Here is a 16,119-nt window from a genome sequence, read left to right as displayed (position 1 = left end):
CACAAGCAGAGGAAAATATGATTTACAAGTGCATGCTTTTGCTAGGATGCTTTTTCTGTCACTCATGCTAATTTTGATTCCTTGCAACTTGATCACTCATTCTTTGGGAAAAATCAGGTTCCTTCATCTATACAAAGGACAGGGACGGGATTTAAGTAGAATGAAAACAAACAAACAAACAGACAACAACAACCAAAGAGCAAAACCACCAAGGAGAAACCTCACAAACCTGAAAATTCAAGGGCAGTCAAGAATGTGGTAGTTTCAGACCTAGCATCATGTTTTCTGCTAGGTAGAAGACTAACTGTAAAGGAACAAATTGTGTCCAAGGATTTCACCAGAAAACAATAAACGGGCTAGTAACACAGCATAAAGAGAGAGGTCTTTTGCCACTCAGTAGGTGCAATGATGAGCTTTGATGTTAGCAGCACATGACAAATAGCAATAAACAGTCCACGGCACTACCCAGGAAACGAGGTGAGTCCAGGAATGGCAAGGTATCTGCAGTCATAGCTCCCAAAACCCATTCAAACCAACTGAGAATGTAAAGAATCCACTTTCTAGAAAGCAGGTGTCCTTTCATAACACTGAATGCTCTGTTCTTCCTAATATTGTATGATATGTTCCCACAGTATGTCAAAAATATATTATTTACTAACTTAAGATGGAACAGATCTTCAGGATCCAGCTTTAAGTGTCTTTGTTGCATGGAGTAGTGCCCGTGAACTGTACCTTTCCACCTGCTACATCTATGTTCCCTTTTTTAGAGCAAGAGCAGCCTTTCCAGTCACTGGTTCTTCCCTCAATATTCAGGTATGTTTCTGCCTTCCTTCATATCCAGTAGGCAACAGTTTCTCAGCTCCTATAGAAATGGCCAACTAACAAATACTAGGGACAAGATAAACAAGGCTTCAAACTCTTCTACACAATTCAACAGTGAGACTGTGGAGGATTCCCTGAGGGCTCGTCCCTTTGCTCTGCACAATTCTCCTTCCCTAGTACACAGACCTCTTGCTTAGACCCAACAAAAAGCCTGAGGTTTCCAAGATCTTTCAGAACCCTACATATTTCTTCCCCTCTCCTGCCGCTGAAACTTCAGTAGCTGTACTTTATTGTTGAAACTGAAATGAAGCATAAAGATACACATCTGGTGTCAAAAACAAGACTTTTTCTCAGTTTCAGGGAAGGAGGGGAAGAGTGTTAGATGAAGAGATAACATTTATTTTCTTTAAAGAGGCAGATGCTGATTTCTAGCTCTGCTGGAATTAATCTGAAACTTTGTCTCTAAAACTCTTCACCAATATTTCTTTTCGCCTTCTTTTTGTTTTAAAAGCCATGCAGGGCTGGAAACTTGATTCTGTATAAAGTAAATGTGCATGCAAGAGATATAAAACAGAGTAGTTTAATAAAAGTATACCAGCAGTTATTCAACTTCTATAGCACACTTCAACCCTACTTTTCTCTATGCAGTTAAGTACATACTTTCAAAACATACTTAATTTTAAGCAGAAAATATGCTTCTCAATGCCTGAGTCATTATCCTCCACGGTTTTCTTTCTATACTGAGACATAATCCTGCCCATGAGGAGCACACAGGAACTGGAGCTTCAGAATACAATTCTGCATCCACTACTAGCTAAAAACAGGTCATGCAGGAGCTATTTGGGGGGATTCCTACTGCTAGCTTCAATCACGTCTAAGTAAACAGGTATTACCAATTCTCCTCAGTAACTGACCTCTGAAGGGAATACATATGGAACAATTCATCAAGGTGACAGAAAGGAAAAGTGAGGTGTATTCACCCTGAGCAGAAAACATCACTCTGCAGCAGGTAGACTGGAGCATTGGAAAAGATTACTAGTTTTACTTCTCTTTCTTTGTCATTGCAATTGATGATTCCAGAAATGAAAATAAGTTTAAATCTGTCCAGCTAGTCCCTCCTGGTTTCCAGGTTATTCACATTATCCCCACATGGTATAGTATAAGCCTCTCCAGAGATTGCTGTATTTTAATGGATCGTTTGTTCCAGACCTCTTCTCTTATTTTCAACTTAAGTAACTATTAAAAAATCACAAACAAACCAAGTCCCCAAATATTTTTTAAAAGCTAGCATAATCGAAGTATAATTGTCACTACCTTTAGTGACCATTTCATGAAGTTAATTAACATCAATGTTATTTAACTGTACTGGACCCCAGTTACTCTTCTCAAAGCACATACAGATCAGTTCAATCTGGAAAGGTCGCTTTTTGATAAAAAGAGCATTTTGGTTACAGTCTGAAAACTCTTAAGAAGACTTTTTCTGAGGGGAATCTTTCAAGGAGGAAGGTGATTGTGAGATTGCAGTTAGTCTGAAAAATCATTTTGCACACAATCCAAAATTAATAGAAAAAAATAATTTCTTCCTGACAGTAAAATTATTATTGTTTGTACCCAGAAGTTCAATAAATGTTTCACACCCAAGGAACAAGATTCTATTCTAGAATACACAGCAAGTGCATGGCAAAAATCAGAAACAGATTATCTTCAGTTGCAGTCTGTTAATACAAAATATTTATTGTAGCAGAACTACAGGACTGCCTGCTATTATTCATGAAGCAGATCATCTGACCCAAGAGAAAATAAGAGGTTATATCTCATAAAATCCAAAACTGCAGTTCCTTACTCTTTTGCTGAATAATCAGGCTTTCTAAAATCTACCAGTACCTGTATTTCTGAGTATAAAAATGATACTTTATTTGGTGGAACACTTAAATATAGAAAAAGATACTTTCAGTGGAAGGTCTCAATCATTCTGAGTTTGTTGATTCTTGCAGTCCTCCTCCGGCAGTTTAAGTTTATTCAATCCACTTTATAAATGAAGATCATCCAAAATCCAGAGTAAAACTAAAATGAAACTTTAGTCCAGTTTAAGAGAAACACAAAGGCCCTCCTGTGTGGCCTAAACCCCCACAAAAATTCCTTCCAAAATGGTGTATTATAGATGACCCTTTGTGGCTAGGTGAATTTTACCCTTTAGGACAAAGTGTAATGCGAATGCAATTTATCTTGTTATTTCTGACTCATCTTTTGGCATTAGGTATCTATGCTTAAACTTAAAAAAAAAAAAAGTCTAAAATACAAATCCATGTGCATAAAATGCTGAACAGAATGATGAACTCCTTTCCCAGGCTGAAAAAAACACATGTAGTAGGCAAACATTTTGCTGAAACAACTTGGATGCTTAAACTTGATTACAACAGAAGACCGTCTACAGCTTTAAAGCTGTTCAATATTTCAAAAATGGAGTGTACCCTGACTTGACAATGTTGTAAATTTATGTTCACTAATTGTGTTAAGAACTCTAACAAAAATTTATTACTTTTAATCTTTATTTACTTGGTGATTGCTTTAAGGTATTTTAAGCTGATTGAAGCTGCATAACAACATATACAGAAACATTCAGAGGTTTATTTTTTACTGTAAATTAAGTTAGGGACGAAATTTGGATCAATTAATGCAGCACATGCCCATAACTACACTACACAACCCTGGAATGTAGCCACAGCTGCATGACATAGCCTCTAGTCACCACCCTTCATCGCCATCATGATGGCTGCCAGCCTGCCAGGAGCACAAGCAACCAAAACTGGCGACCTCCACAAACTTCAGTTCAGCTGATGTTGATTTTGCCCAATAAGATCACAAAAGTGTGTCATTTTCAAATTATAACCACCTGAATTTCATTGGGAGGTGAGGAAAGAGGTTACCTTTCTGGACGAAATTTGTGCTTGTGTGGTCTCTGAAGATCCCAGCGCTGACACTCCTTGCCTGTCTCGGTGTGATCCATTGGCCCTCTGTAACTCTCTCCATTGCAGGTCATGCATTCAACTAAGAAGAAAAAATAGGTAGCATATTATGCCAATAACTTGTGACACACACACAAATAAAATTATTAAATTATATCTCTGCTGTTATAAATTGAAACCAACATAAAGAGATATAAAAAAGTAATATATGTAAGTTAGGTTAGTATGGTAAATGTCCTTTGGAATATAACTGCATATCTTAGATCTAATCCAGATGCTTAAATTTGGTATCACTTTATTCACTTTATAGGACACTTATGGTTTGGAGGCAGATGAGTGTGAGCTGCTGGAGGCGTTCTTGTTCCTAGCAGATTTTTAACCATAGTTATGGTTAGTAAGAGAGACAGACGCATTCCTAAGGAAGGAGTATATTTTAGGGGTGATATTTTACAATTAAATAGTAAGAATTATTCTAAGTCACACTAAGTCATGGCATAATTGCAGCACAAGTTTAAGTACAGAATAATGGCTGAATCACAATTTCTGTGCAGTACAGTCTGTTTCTTTAAATTCCCAGCACATTCATCTACATATGATACTGTTTCTTTTCGATACTAATTCTTTTTGGCAGCCTCAGCTAAGATACATTTTCAGCACTGGTTCGGGAAAGTGAGGGGTCAGGGAGAATGGGCAAAGCTACCAAAGGGATTTGATATCACTGCTGAACAAAATATCCTCCATAATTTAGAATGAGAAGTCTTAAAATATAAAATAAATTCACCATAACTAACTATAGACACATTTCTCGAGTGCCCCCTAATTAGAGTAATTATAACAAAAGATCATTTAGTAAATACTAATTTATGCAACTACAGATCTCACACTTCGGACAAAACATCCGCTGCCAAAGTTCTCATCCTGCAGTGAGCTCCAGGTCTTATCACATTTGAAGTTCAAAATGATCTTTAAATGTTAGCTTTTAACAGATTTTCAAGCTCCTTGTAAATCATTCTTTTCCTCCTTCTCTCCCTCCTTCTCCCTCCTTCTCCCTTTTCTTCCCCCACCACAGTATAACTATTGCACATGACACATTTGCAGGAAAATTAAAGTCATCCTATCTTGAGAATTTAATTGAGTTGATTGACTGGAACTGAATTGGCTGATTAGCAAGATATAAGAGCTTAGTTTGGAGCTTAACAGAACTTAAAATTCAACAAATGCAAGGGTGTACATGAGATATTTCTCGAATTCTGTGACTTGAAAGTCGAATGGGAATAGGAATGGATTTATACAAAGTTTTACTTACAGTAATCATTTGAAAGAAAAAATGAAAAAAAGCATGCTTAGATTGATCTTTTTTCCTTTAATTAAATATCTGTATTTTCATCCAAAAGAAGAAGAAAAGTTGATTTTACCATGAAATAGCACTAGATGATTTTATCACATAGTAATAGTAATGTTAATGTATTCTCTATGGACTAAGTGAAAAAATGGTCACATTTGTGCGATCAGCACAACTTCATTGTTCCAGCTCCTCCATGACCTGAAAAAAGATGCTGCTGAGTCTAAAATCTTGTTCAAGTCTTCCTGAACAAGATCTCCTCTTTCTGTAATAACTGCTTTTCTTGTTACAAGAGTTATTCTTGCTCAGAAATCACCAATTCTTTCTCCAAAGTCCATGAGCAAGTGTCAGTGAAACTAGTGGAACTTCTGTGTACCTGCTGTCAGCAGGGAAAAGTAACTTTCTGCATGAGCCGTGCCGGGTTACCTTGTGAACAAAGGGGAATGTCGCAGACTTCATGGCGTGTCTCTGGACTGGTGGTGAAGCACCACGGCCCTCCCTCTTCCCCTCGGGGGTTTCGACAGTAGTTTTCCCGCAGGTCTTTACCCCGATAGCTCGAAGGCAAAAAGCTAGTTTTAAAATGACAATCATTACAGTATAAGAGCATGCAAACTTTGGTGTTAAATCATACTATTTTTTGCAAACAGTTAAAAACAATCCCATTTTTGCTTCCTCTCCCTCCACCCTGCCTAAACAAATGCACACACCCAAATATCTGTCCATACACAAATACACATCTTCAGTAAGGATTACTCAATCAATGGCCTAAATCTGGGTCAATTAGTCTAGCCTATTGCTTGCTGTAGCAAGTTTTACTCCCATCCCTTGGGCATCCAGAGCCAAATATCTGCTGCAGAGCCAGAAGCAGCAACATACTCGCTGCCAGCCCTCACTGCACTCTCCTTCACAAGCTTGTAAGTAAGTACTCACACAAGGCCCTTGGACAAAGAGGGGAAATCTACTGGGTACATAGGAGGAAAATCTGTTGGGTCCATCACTATGTCAGACCTGTCATTGCTGTGCATGTTATACACATATATAGCCCAACAATATAAATAGCTGGCCCAGCTGGGCTTAGTGTGCACCTACTACATAAAGCCCACAAGTTGAGAAACGTCTTCTCATTTCTGGCCAGGCAGCAGCTAGAACTGAGCATCAGGAGTGTGTGAGTGTGACTGAGCACTGTGACGCACCACACTGAGAGGCTTTCACTGTCCAAAACCTCAGACTGCTTTGCATTTCAGCATCAGAAATTTCCCCAGACTCCTCTTTAGCTGTCTTCATGTTCTGCCATGAACCCCGCTGTTGTCGCCTTAGAGTCTGCTACTTACAGACCCACTCATCATTGTTATTGTACAAATTAGGTCATCTAACATCAACCTAGCTGACTTAAACTGTCCAGGGTCAAGGTTTTGTGTCCTTAGCTGTCTGGAAAATTCTGTGCTTACCTCTAGAGAAACCCCCACATACACACTGAGATATAGATATGTACGTAGGTGTTTGTATATATACATATATATGCATACATTTATATATACACACAAAAGTAGTACTAGTTATTTTTCCCCACGAACTAGGGAATAGCCCATAGTGAGGAGCCCAGCCACAGAGCTGATCTGTTCCATGCCACTGCAAAAGCTCTGACCACACTCAGGTTCCATATTGCTGACAAACTCACTGGCAATTCATTGCCAGTTTCATTGCAGTGACACTTAAGCAGCAGCTAAGCCTTTGTAGATAAAAACATTAAATTCTGAGTTATGTTCAATTCCATCAAGACTTTTTTTTTTTTTTTTGGTTAACTGAAAAGTTGGGCAAAATATATAGGGGAGCACATGAAACATATAATTCTACTTAATACATTGATTTCACTTTTGAGCTTTCTAAGATTTGTACAGGGTTTTTTTCTTCAATATGTTTACATTCTGGTGTAAACATCACAAGTGAAGTGCACCTTTTATTCTGAAAATACCTAATACTTTAATTTGGATGTTTGTTTGGGGTTTTTTCTGTTGGTTTGGTTTGATTTGATGCGGGGGTTTTTTAATCCCCAAGGGAATTCAAATATATCTATATTCTAGAGGAAAAGAAAAGGAATAAAATTTCATCTAACTTCATTTAGAAGATTGTAGATGCTTGCAGTTTAAGAAACAGAACTAGAGCACTTGGGACAGACTTTATACCCAGATACTGGTTTAATTCATATACAAAGCAGAAATGTGTGAAATGTATGGTCTTTGCTGTCCTTGGCATATTCTATGATGTTACAAATGAATGAGAGAGAGATAGAGAGTTCTGACACGTGACATTTTAATCATGTTTTATTCCCGTTAATGAAATCTTTGAACTAAGTCAAGTGGAAAATACCTCTGTTAATCGCATTGTGGTTCTAGTCAATGCAATGTAGAAGTGTTACTTAAAAGTGCTTTTCTTATTTTTGGTGTTTGAAGAGAATAATTTTTATGTCATTACTGCTGCCTATAAAATTGTTGCTTCTGGTTTTCCTCTGTAGTCTTGTAATATAAATCTCACAATTTTTTTTAGCTAAAGACAGCCCTGGGCAAACTTTTCTGATGGGACATTGTAGCCAGAGTAAGTGTTAATGTAGTATGTCAGTGCATATTAGAATACTTTATTTAATTTTCCTGCTGAAAAATCTTCCTCCTCAGAAATCATGGACATTAGAAAACCAGGACAATAGAGAAAAAGCATTTCAAAATGTATCGGACATGCTCCCATTAAAAATAAAAAGTCTAAATGGGTAGCATTAGAAATCCAAGATGAATCAGATATACAAATGGCTTCAACAGGTACTGAAGCAACATTCTTGAGGGAGGAAAAGTTGAGATGCTGTAAAGACCCACCCAGAAATGGAAGATAGGGCCACTCCTAAAACTGTGTACTGATTTAGTTCAACTATATTACTTAAGGAAAAAAAGAAAAAAGCCAAAAACTGAAGCCAGTAAGACTAATGGTAAAACCAGATTCAACCACAGCAAAAGTCACAGAAACAAAATGCCTGTGAAATGCTGGTCTACTCTTCAACAATTTCTCTTTGCACTCTTTCTGCATTGGCTTTGTCTATTTAAATAAATAAATTCTTAAGAGAAAAAAAAAAAATATACTCATAACCTTTACTAGGATAGAGACAAAAATAGTAGCACCCTGATTTCAGCTGGGAGTCTCCAGGTTCTACTGAAATACAAACAAATAAAAATGTAATTTGTTAAATCCAGACACATGTTTAAAGCCTGAAGTTATTTCAGTTCTTTCTAGAAACATAATGAAATATCAGTAAAGTACATTTCTCCTTTGAATATGAAAAAGGGATTTATTTTCCAATGGCACTTTGTGATAATCAGATGTTGAGAAAAACTGACCTAAAAATCCAAGCCTTTCATACTAATAAGTTCCAAACACACCATTACTGTCTGCTTCTTCCCATCTCTCTCATGTCTCTGATGATGAAATCATATTTTCTGATGTTGAAAAACAAAATTAGCATGCAGCCACCTCATTTATCCAGTGACCTTTTAAAAATTAAACTTATTGCACAAGGCAGGAGCAAAGTCATTCTCATAAAATTCATCATAGAAAAGTGGCTGTCCAAATGTATTAAAGTTGTGTATGCTGTATATTAAAATGGAATTTAGTGATAATATATAATATCGAGACACTTTAATTATATAAATTATTACGTATATTTATAGCATAAATGCTCTTGCTTAGGTTGTAATTATTGAGAATTCTTCCACTTCTAAAGGATGAAGATTGTATATTTCAAGGTGTTGAGTCTCAGTAGGTCATTGCCGTGGAAACTGATTGTATTTATCGTACGTTCACACTTAAGAATGTGTCTGGTCACTGAAAATCAGACACACTACCATCTATATTATAAGTAGCCAAGCCTAGCCAATTCCATGCCTGAAGCTCAGCTTTGTAACACATCATAAGAGAGAACTCAAGTATCCTTTGCCTTTTCATGTTGTTCCAAGATATCGTCTTGCACACTGGATAGATTTGGTCAGTACAGGACTGAGCAGTGCACAGTCCATTTCCTCACTAGCAGTCTCCAGCTTGGCTCCTCCTAAACAAAGTGCTGATGCTGGGTCTCCAGTCCAAAAGGCAGCAATGTGGATAGGAAACATGGGTGAGAGGACACTTTGGTTTTGGCTCTTAAGGGTTTATCATCTAAATGGCTAAAGCCAGTAGAAAAGGTTTCAAAGAGAAAAGGTCAAAGAGTAGACCAGTACTTCATGTTCCTTTTACTAGTTTACAGCAACATTTATTGTGGTTAAATCTGTTTTTACCATTACTCTTAATGGCTTCAGTTTCTGCACTTCTACTCTTTTATCCTTAGCCAATATAGTTGAACTAAGTCTACACTCAAGGTGTAGATATGGCCTCAGTTCTTCACTATATCAAGTCTTAAACTTAAAAGTAAATCCCATATCTGCTATGACAGTCTGTAGTTACTGCTTGTATGATCTGAAGAAAAGGATTTCAATAATCTGTTCGGTCTTTTCCATTTATTTGTTGCCCGCTCTAAGGGCTTTATAGGGTTTAATATATTCTCTATATAACAGAGAATTGATAGTAACTATGCAAAATACAATAACAATAATTATACACTGATGAAATATGAGGGCTAACACTTTTCAAAATTACCCGTTTTCTGGGAGTCAGTTAGAAAACATTGATAAACTTCTGGACCCGAGGCTGAAGTTAAGCAGATGTTTTGTTTCTGCCAGTAGCTAAAAGATATTAGAATATAAACGGCTTAAAAAAAAAAAAACCAACCCTGACACAAGAGAAGGGATCCAGACACAAAGGCTGGCATTAGGAGAAACCTCTTGGAAAAAGCCCAAGAAGGTAAGCATTTTCTGGGATCTGGAGAAAGGCATCTCTTGGAGAAAGGCAAGAATACACCTAAGAGGTTTTGTTGCCTAAGGTCAGTTTTCTCATAAATTCTTTGTCTGCTAATAAGTCAAACCCTGCTTTATGGAAGCTGTCTGGGCACTATTCCCATTGTCTCTGCTCCTGAACTCTTACCTGTGCTCATGGGGGATCATTGAATTCCAGGCTTGACACTGGATACCGCTTTTGGTAACAGATATTGTTCCTTTGTAGTCTGCTCCTTTTCCAATGATACAATTCCTGACATAATCTATTGAAAGAAAAGAAAATTAGGAGTTTGGTTAATGTATTTAAAATTAGAACTCTTCATACCTTCTCATATAGAATTATATATTTATGATCACCTTTAAATAGTTGATTATTCAAAATACAGTTTAACTGTCTACATACATTCTTGTATCTTTTTTTCCCCCACATATTGATCAATAACTTCCCAAAGAAAGCTACTGAAAATGTTTCCAAAGTGTCTGACTGACAAAAACCCATGTTCGAGGACTTGCGTCCCCCACTCATGAATGAGATAAAATAAAGTGGTATTAAGTCTACAGTAACTCATACAACTGAGATTTTAAATCCTAAACTGAAGAAGAAATTCAGACTATTGTATACGATGGTCCTCATATATGTATGCTGGGAAACTGAACAAAAGCATGTGGACAAACTTGCATGACAGAAAAAGCAGGATATTTATAAATAATATTGTAGGATGTAGCTTTCAGAATGCATTAAACCATCCCATGCCCAAGATGCTCCTACAGCCAGAAAGTCACTGACTGACCTAGGCTTTTCCTCCCTTCATAGCTGGAAAAACAAAATCAGTAAATAAATCAGTTACCCTTCTTTTCATACAGATCAAACGCATGGTCTTGCTTCTTTCTCACACCATTTGTCAAGCTGTTGAAGGATAACCAATGGCACCGTTTTGTAACTCTGTCATAAGCAAAGGCCCTGCAAAGAAAATCTGGATGAGAAAAAAATCTCTGTGTGGTTTATAATAATGACACATGGCCTGCCAAGGAGCATACAATGACATCAGATTTATTTTTACTGTGAAAGTCAGAGAAACAGTCCAAATTACTATTTAAACCTACAACTGTGCTGACAAGAACAAAGAAACAAAGAAATTAAATTGATGTGGCCATTACATTAAATACCAGCTTGGTTGTTCACACTAATCTAAGAGTTCCCTTGTCATTAAAGATCTTTATTTTAAAAGTGAGATAAATGTGACTGAGACAGTATTTGTGGCCCCAGTTGCACTGTTTTCGGGGGGGGGGGGGGAACAGTCTAAAACATCTTTACTGTGCTTATAATATGTCTTTGAAATTGTTAAGTGTCTCACAATGATAGCTTCAGGAAAATTCAAGCACATGGAGTTGTTTCTTGCCTAGAACAACAGAGCTCTTTAAAACCAAGATTACTTTTATTTTTATGAATAATCTAAACTGATGGTGTACCTACAACTTGTATTTGCTTTGGTTTTGTTTTCCTTTTTTTTCTCTTATTTTTAACTGCTTTCAAGGATAGAGTGCAAAATGTGCTGAATGGAGTGGATTTTGGGGGACAAGAAAGACAAACAGAAATCAGAAGAGTCAAAAAACTTTCATTCAGTATTTTAAATGAAACATGCAGACCTTTTTCTCCTAACATCATTTTAAAAGGAAATTACTTAAATGTAGGTAAAATATTTTAAAGGATTTTAAAAACACAGTAAACTGCCTGGGTGGGGGCAACATGTATTGCAATTAAAAAAAAAAAAAAAAGTAAAAAAAAAAAAAGAAAAGAACAGAAAAGAAGAAAAACAAGAAAAAAAGCAGAAAATTCTTATTTTCCCCCTTAATTTCTCATTAGAACCATATAACAAATCACTGACATTATGCTATTGCTCTAGCCCACCACAAAGTCTACGTTTCTGTCAGTCATCCCAAGCCTCCTGCGGTATTTTATTCTGACTTGAGAAGGCATTTTAACACTTCTTGATAATATCCAAAAGACACGCATTTCCTACACTTCATCAGTACTTCGACTGTGCCATATTCTTGAGCACTACATCCCTCAACTGGAGCTTTTTGATCTACATTTAATTCTCCATCAAGCTTTTCTTTGTGAGATCTTGCTGGCTTTAGTTAAAAACATTACAAGATCCCATCCAACCTCCCCACTCTTCTCTTTCAAACATCCTCTTCATTATCGTTTCCATCACCAAACAGATTTTTCATCCAACTGCTCTCTCTACTCTGTTGACTCCAAATGTTTCCAACCTGCTAACCTTCATCCTTCTGCCTTTGTTCAGCCTTCTGTTCTCTCCTGGCTGGTTCTCAAATATGAGCATATCCAAGTGCCTCTAACTCCATCTCCACAAAAATATCCTTGACCTTTCCTGCCTTTCCAATTACATTCTCCTTTCTCCTCCTCCCTCCTAAAGTGGGAATGCAGAATGCACTGTTTACAAACATTTCATTCAGTTGTTGCCTTTCAGTTGCCTTTTGGTTTCTTTCCAGTTTGGCTTCAGCCACTCCTGCACATAAAGTTTCTAACAATCTTTTATTGGAACCAAATCTGGATGGTTTTTACACTTCCAAAGTCAACATATTTAATCAAATTCTTGGACTTTCCTCTACTGATACTGCCGATCACAACAATTTTTGTTGTTGTAATTTGTACTGAGATAGTTGGTGGATTTTCTGATCAGATAGATACTGAAAACCCATGGCCTATCTTGGAATCCTCTTCAGTGTAAATACAAAACCATTCCAGAAATTAAGTAGATAACAAAGGATAACACAGGCACAGCTTTGTAGGTAAAGAAGTGACTTGTCATCTGCATAGTCAATGCAATAGTTACTATAATATCTTTTTCTCATCCATAAGAAATGTAATGGGAAAAGCTGCAAGGATGGCTGAAGGAGAACAGTGGAAGTAATGGACTGCAAATGGTGGTGAATCCTTTAAGGAATAAAAGCAGCTTAGCAACAGGTTAGTAAACCTGATAGGGCAGGCAGAAAAAGATGCACAGAGAATTATGAAGTCAAAAAGACAAGATAAATAAAGCTGAGGAGAACTTTGGTGGGAGGGTTTTAGGAATAGTGTTATAAAGAAGAAACAAGTCTAGATAAGGATCTTTTAATTCAGTTGGAAATGACCAAGATCCTTGCAAGCATGACGGCAAGGGAAAAGAGGAAAGGTCCATTCTGAGGTGACATATATTAGCTCCATCAAAAAGGTGCCACAGTTAAAACCAGCAACAATTAATGATTATCCAACACAGTAGTCACAATTTACTTGCAAGCAATACAGAAACTTACCATACGTAAATCTAAAGTTGTCTTAATATTATTTTTTTATCCCCAGAAAATAAGGAGTGGCTGGTCCTTTTTAAGTCTGCAGCAGCTGGAATCCACTACTTTGCCACTTTCTAGCAGAAAAGAAACTCAACCCTCTTCCTCGTGTACCTCACAAGGCACAGACCCAGGTGTTGCTGCTCCCAGTGCTATTGTCACAATTAGGTTACAAAATATTTCTATTTTATTTGATCTTAATACTTCAATAAATTGAGTTTACATCCAGAAAATAAAACATCAGTGCAGTGACCCAAGTAATGAGGAACTACTGTATGGATATGGAGTATCAGAATCAAGCCATGAAAACATCAGTAAAAAAAGGAAAATCCAAGTCTTTTATTTCAAGTCTTTAAAATGCCATTTTGTGTTAATTCTTTTCTTGTTTTAGAATGCTTCCACAGCAACTAGTAAACTAATTGGTTTTAATTTAAGTTGGCAACAAATTTCACCTTGTTGTAACCATATGCTGATATGAAGTTAAAGACTGGGGATCCTAGGAATAAAAGGGAAACATTAGTAACCACTGGTTCCTTTAAAAGGGAACACATGTCAAATATGTGTTTACAGTAGCATCAAAGAACTATGCATGCTACAAGAGGACTCATCTGGGGCCAAATGGGAAACCACAAGAATGTTCCCAGACACAGAAAATCCGTCTTGCTTTGCTATATAATGGTAGCACAGGCAAAACCTAATCACCTACACCTCTGCTGCTAGGCTTCCTTCCTAAAAATCTGTCAGGCAAAATTGGAAATTCAGAGGCTGAGTAGTCAGATTTGTAAATTTTTCATGTTTAGTACAAAATAATTACATGACTGATTTCAATTCTACTATCTGCGAGTAGGACTCTTCCAAGCTGTATTCTCAAAGTCCCTCATGGCTCCTCTACATTGCTTTATTGACTTGATAGAGCAGGGAGAATATGCCCCTTAATGAATCCATCAGAGAGAAATTCTTCACAAATGGTAATGTTTTAAAAATTCAAAGAGATTCTAGATTATAATTCATGTAAAATAGAATCAACAAATATATTAACTTATTTTTTATTTTCAGAACACAAAACATGCCATCCAGAGCAGCTACAATTAGCTTGAGACAGTATTTCTAAGGAGAGGTTGGAATATAAAATTTTTGTTTGCTTGGCATCATTCAGAAAGTTTTTATACTGTGAAACCTAATTTTATAATACTTCTCTTTTCTGACCATCAGAACTCAAGGATCTCTTGCTGTATTGAGTACAACCTGATCCACTTGGCAATGATAACAGTAGAAGCTCTGCCAATAGGAAAAGGAGTGCCTCGTACCATGTGAAAAATATTAGTGCCTGGAAAATATTTTCTAACAGAAAATAAGTAAAGTCTGCTCATTGTTTACATATATAAGTAGTCAAAGTACAAAGCAATACAAACTAGATCTTGCAACACGGGAATTAAAGGCTTAAATAAGGATTAAATTACAGTCGAGGACCGTTTCTGCAAAAGAAGAGCTTTTGTTGTCACATTTAGTCTAGCTTCCATTTGTAGTGATTGTCAAAACTTTTTTATGTGTCAAGATGAGGCTGACATTTAGCTCAGTACTCACCAGTACAGAAGTCCTCAATTCTCTTCAAGATTCTCCTGCATTCATGTCCTTTCATATACAGTTAATGGTCTAGACTAAGAGAGGTCAGGAGGATAATTTATGTCTAATACATGGGAAAAATAATAGTGATTTGTTCCAGAAAAGAGTAGAGAATATGTACAAGGCAGACAAGCAATCAGCTGCATGATGTGTTTCTAAGAGACAGCAGATGCTGAAGAATAGATATCGTATACTTGTAACGATTGTAGAGCCCAGAAGGTTTGAGTCCATTGTATCAGATTCATAGTACTTGCCAGTGAACTTCAGCAGTGCATGTATCTGTGCTCCATGTGTGAGGTTCCCATTGATTTCAGCAGGAGTAATGTGCAAAGAATGAAGACGAAATATGGTCTGAAGTGGTGCTGAAATACTGCAGCTGTGATGTGTGACAATAACCATTTTATAAAAGACATAAAAATCTCAGAAATGTTCACCGAACACTATAGGGCAGCACAAGTCATCCACATCTTAACATGAGTACATTCTTTTCCTCTATGTTTTGGAAAAGATTACAGACTGGACAAGCTAAGAAGATAGAACAATTTGGATAAAGCTTTACAAAAGGTTGACTCTTTTCAGACAGGTAAAACACGATCATGGAAATCAAAAAGCACAGTCTTTAGGTTGTCCTCGGTACAAGCTACCACTGATGACAATTACAGAGACCTTGGGTCAAAGGGTATTATATAGGTTCCATTAGGAAAAAAACCCAAACAAACAATACCAAACAATTAAAATAATGGAGATACATAACCTACTTGCAAGTGAATGAAAGGCCTTTGTTCCTGCTGCATCTCTTGGCACATTGCTCAGTGGTGTTTAACAACTTGGTTTTTACTTCCAATGTTTTGTTTACTTTAATGAGCATCAACTCTCCCGTTTTTTTGAAGTCATGAAGAGGATTTCTCCTTTTTCCTCTACCCTCTAAGAAAGAAGCAAAGAAGAAAAAGAAAAAAAGAATAAAAAACACTGTAAAGAAGAGTTCTGAGATCAAAGATGGCATTAGATATGAATAAAATTTGTTAGGAATTATAGGAACTTCAGTATCTAAATCATAGAGAAACTCACAAAAATTAGCAGATACTGCAGAAGAGTTGATTATATTAGATGG

At 36.7% G+C, this 16,119-nt stretch overlaps 1 protein-coding gene across 2 annotated transcripts in view; it reads right to left on the bottom strand.

The window, feature by feature from the left end:
- The window catches only part of HGF (hepatocyte growth factor), a 59,343-nt gene that overhangs the window by 32,122 nt on the left and 11,102 nt on the right, over positions 1-16,119 (bottom strand). Inside the window, exons 2-6 of one of the 2 annotated variants that reach the window (XM_030480476.1) lie at positions 15,767-15,932; positions 10,883-10,995; positions 10,183-10,297; positions 5,557-5,699; positions 3,750-3,870 (exon numbers count right to left, since the gene is read on the bottom strand). In XM_030480476.1, the coding sequence (XP_030336336.1) occupies positions 3,750-3,870; positions 5,557-5,699; positions 10,183-10,297; positions 10,883-10,995; positions 15,767-15,932 (658 nt within the window). The remainder of the gene's footprint in view (positions 1-3,749; positions 3,871-5,556; positions 5,700-10,182; positions 10,298-10,882; positions 10,996-15,766; positions 15,933-16,119) is intronic. The other variant, XM_030480477.1, reaches the window with a different exon arrangement.

This window comes from Strigops habroptila, chromosome 3 (genome assembly GCF_004027225.2).
Source record: "Strigops habroptila isolate Jane chromosome 3, bStrHab1.2.pri, whole genome shotgun sequence".
Lineage (NCBI taxonomy): Eukaryota > Metazoa > Chordata > Aves > Psittaciformes > Psittacidae > Strigops > Strigops habroptila.
The sequence above is the reverse complement of the archived record's forward strand: the minus strand, read 5'-3'. Positions and strand labels throughout refer to the sequence as shown.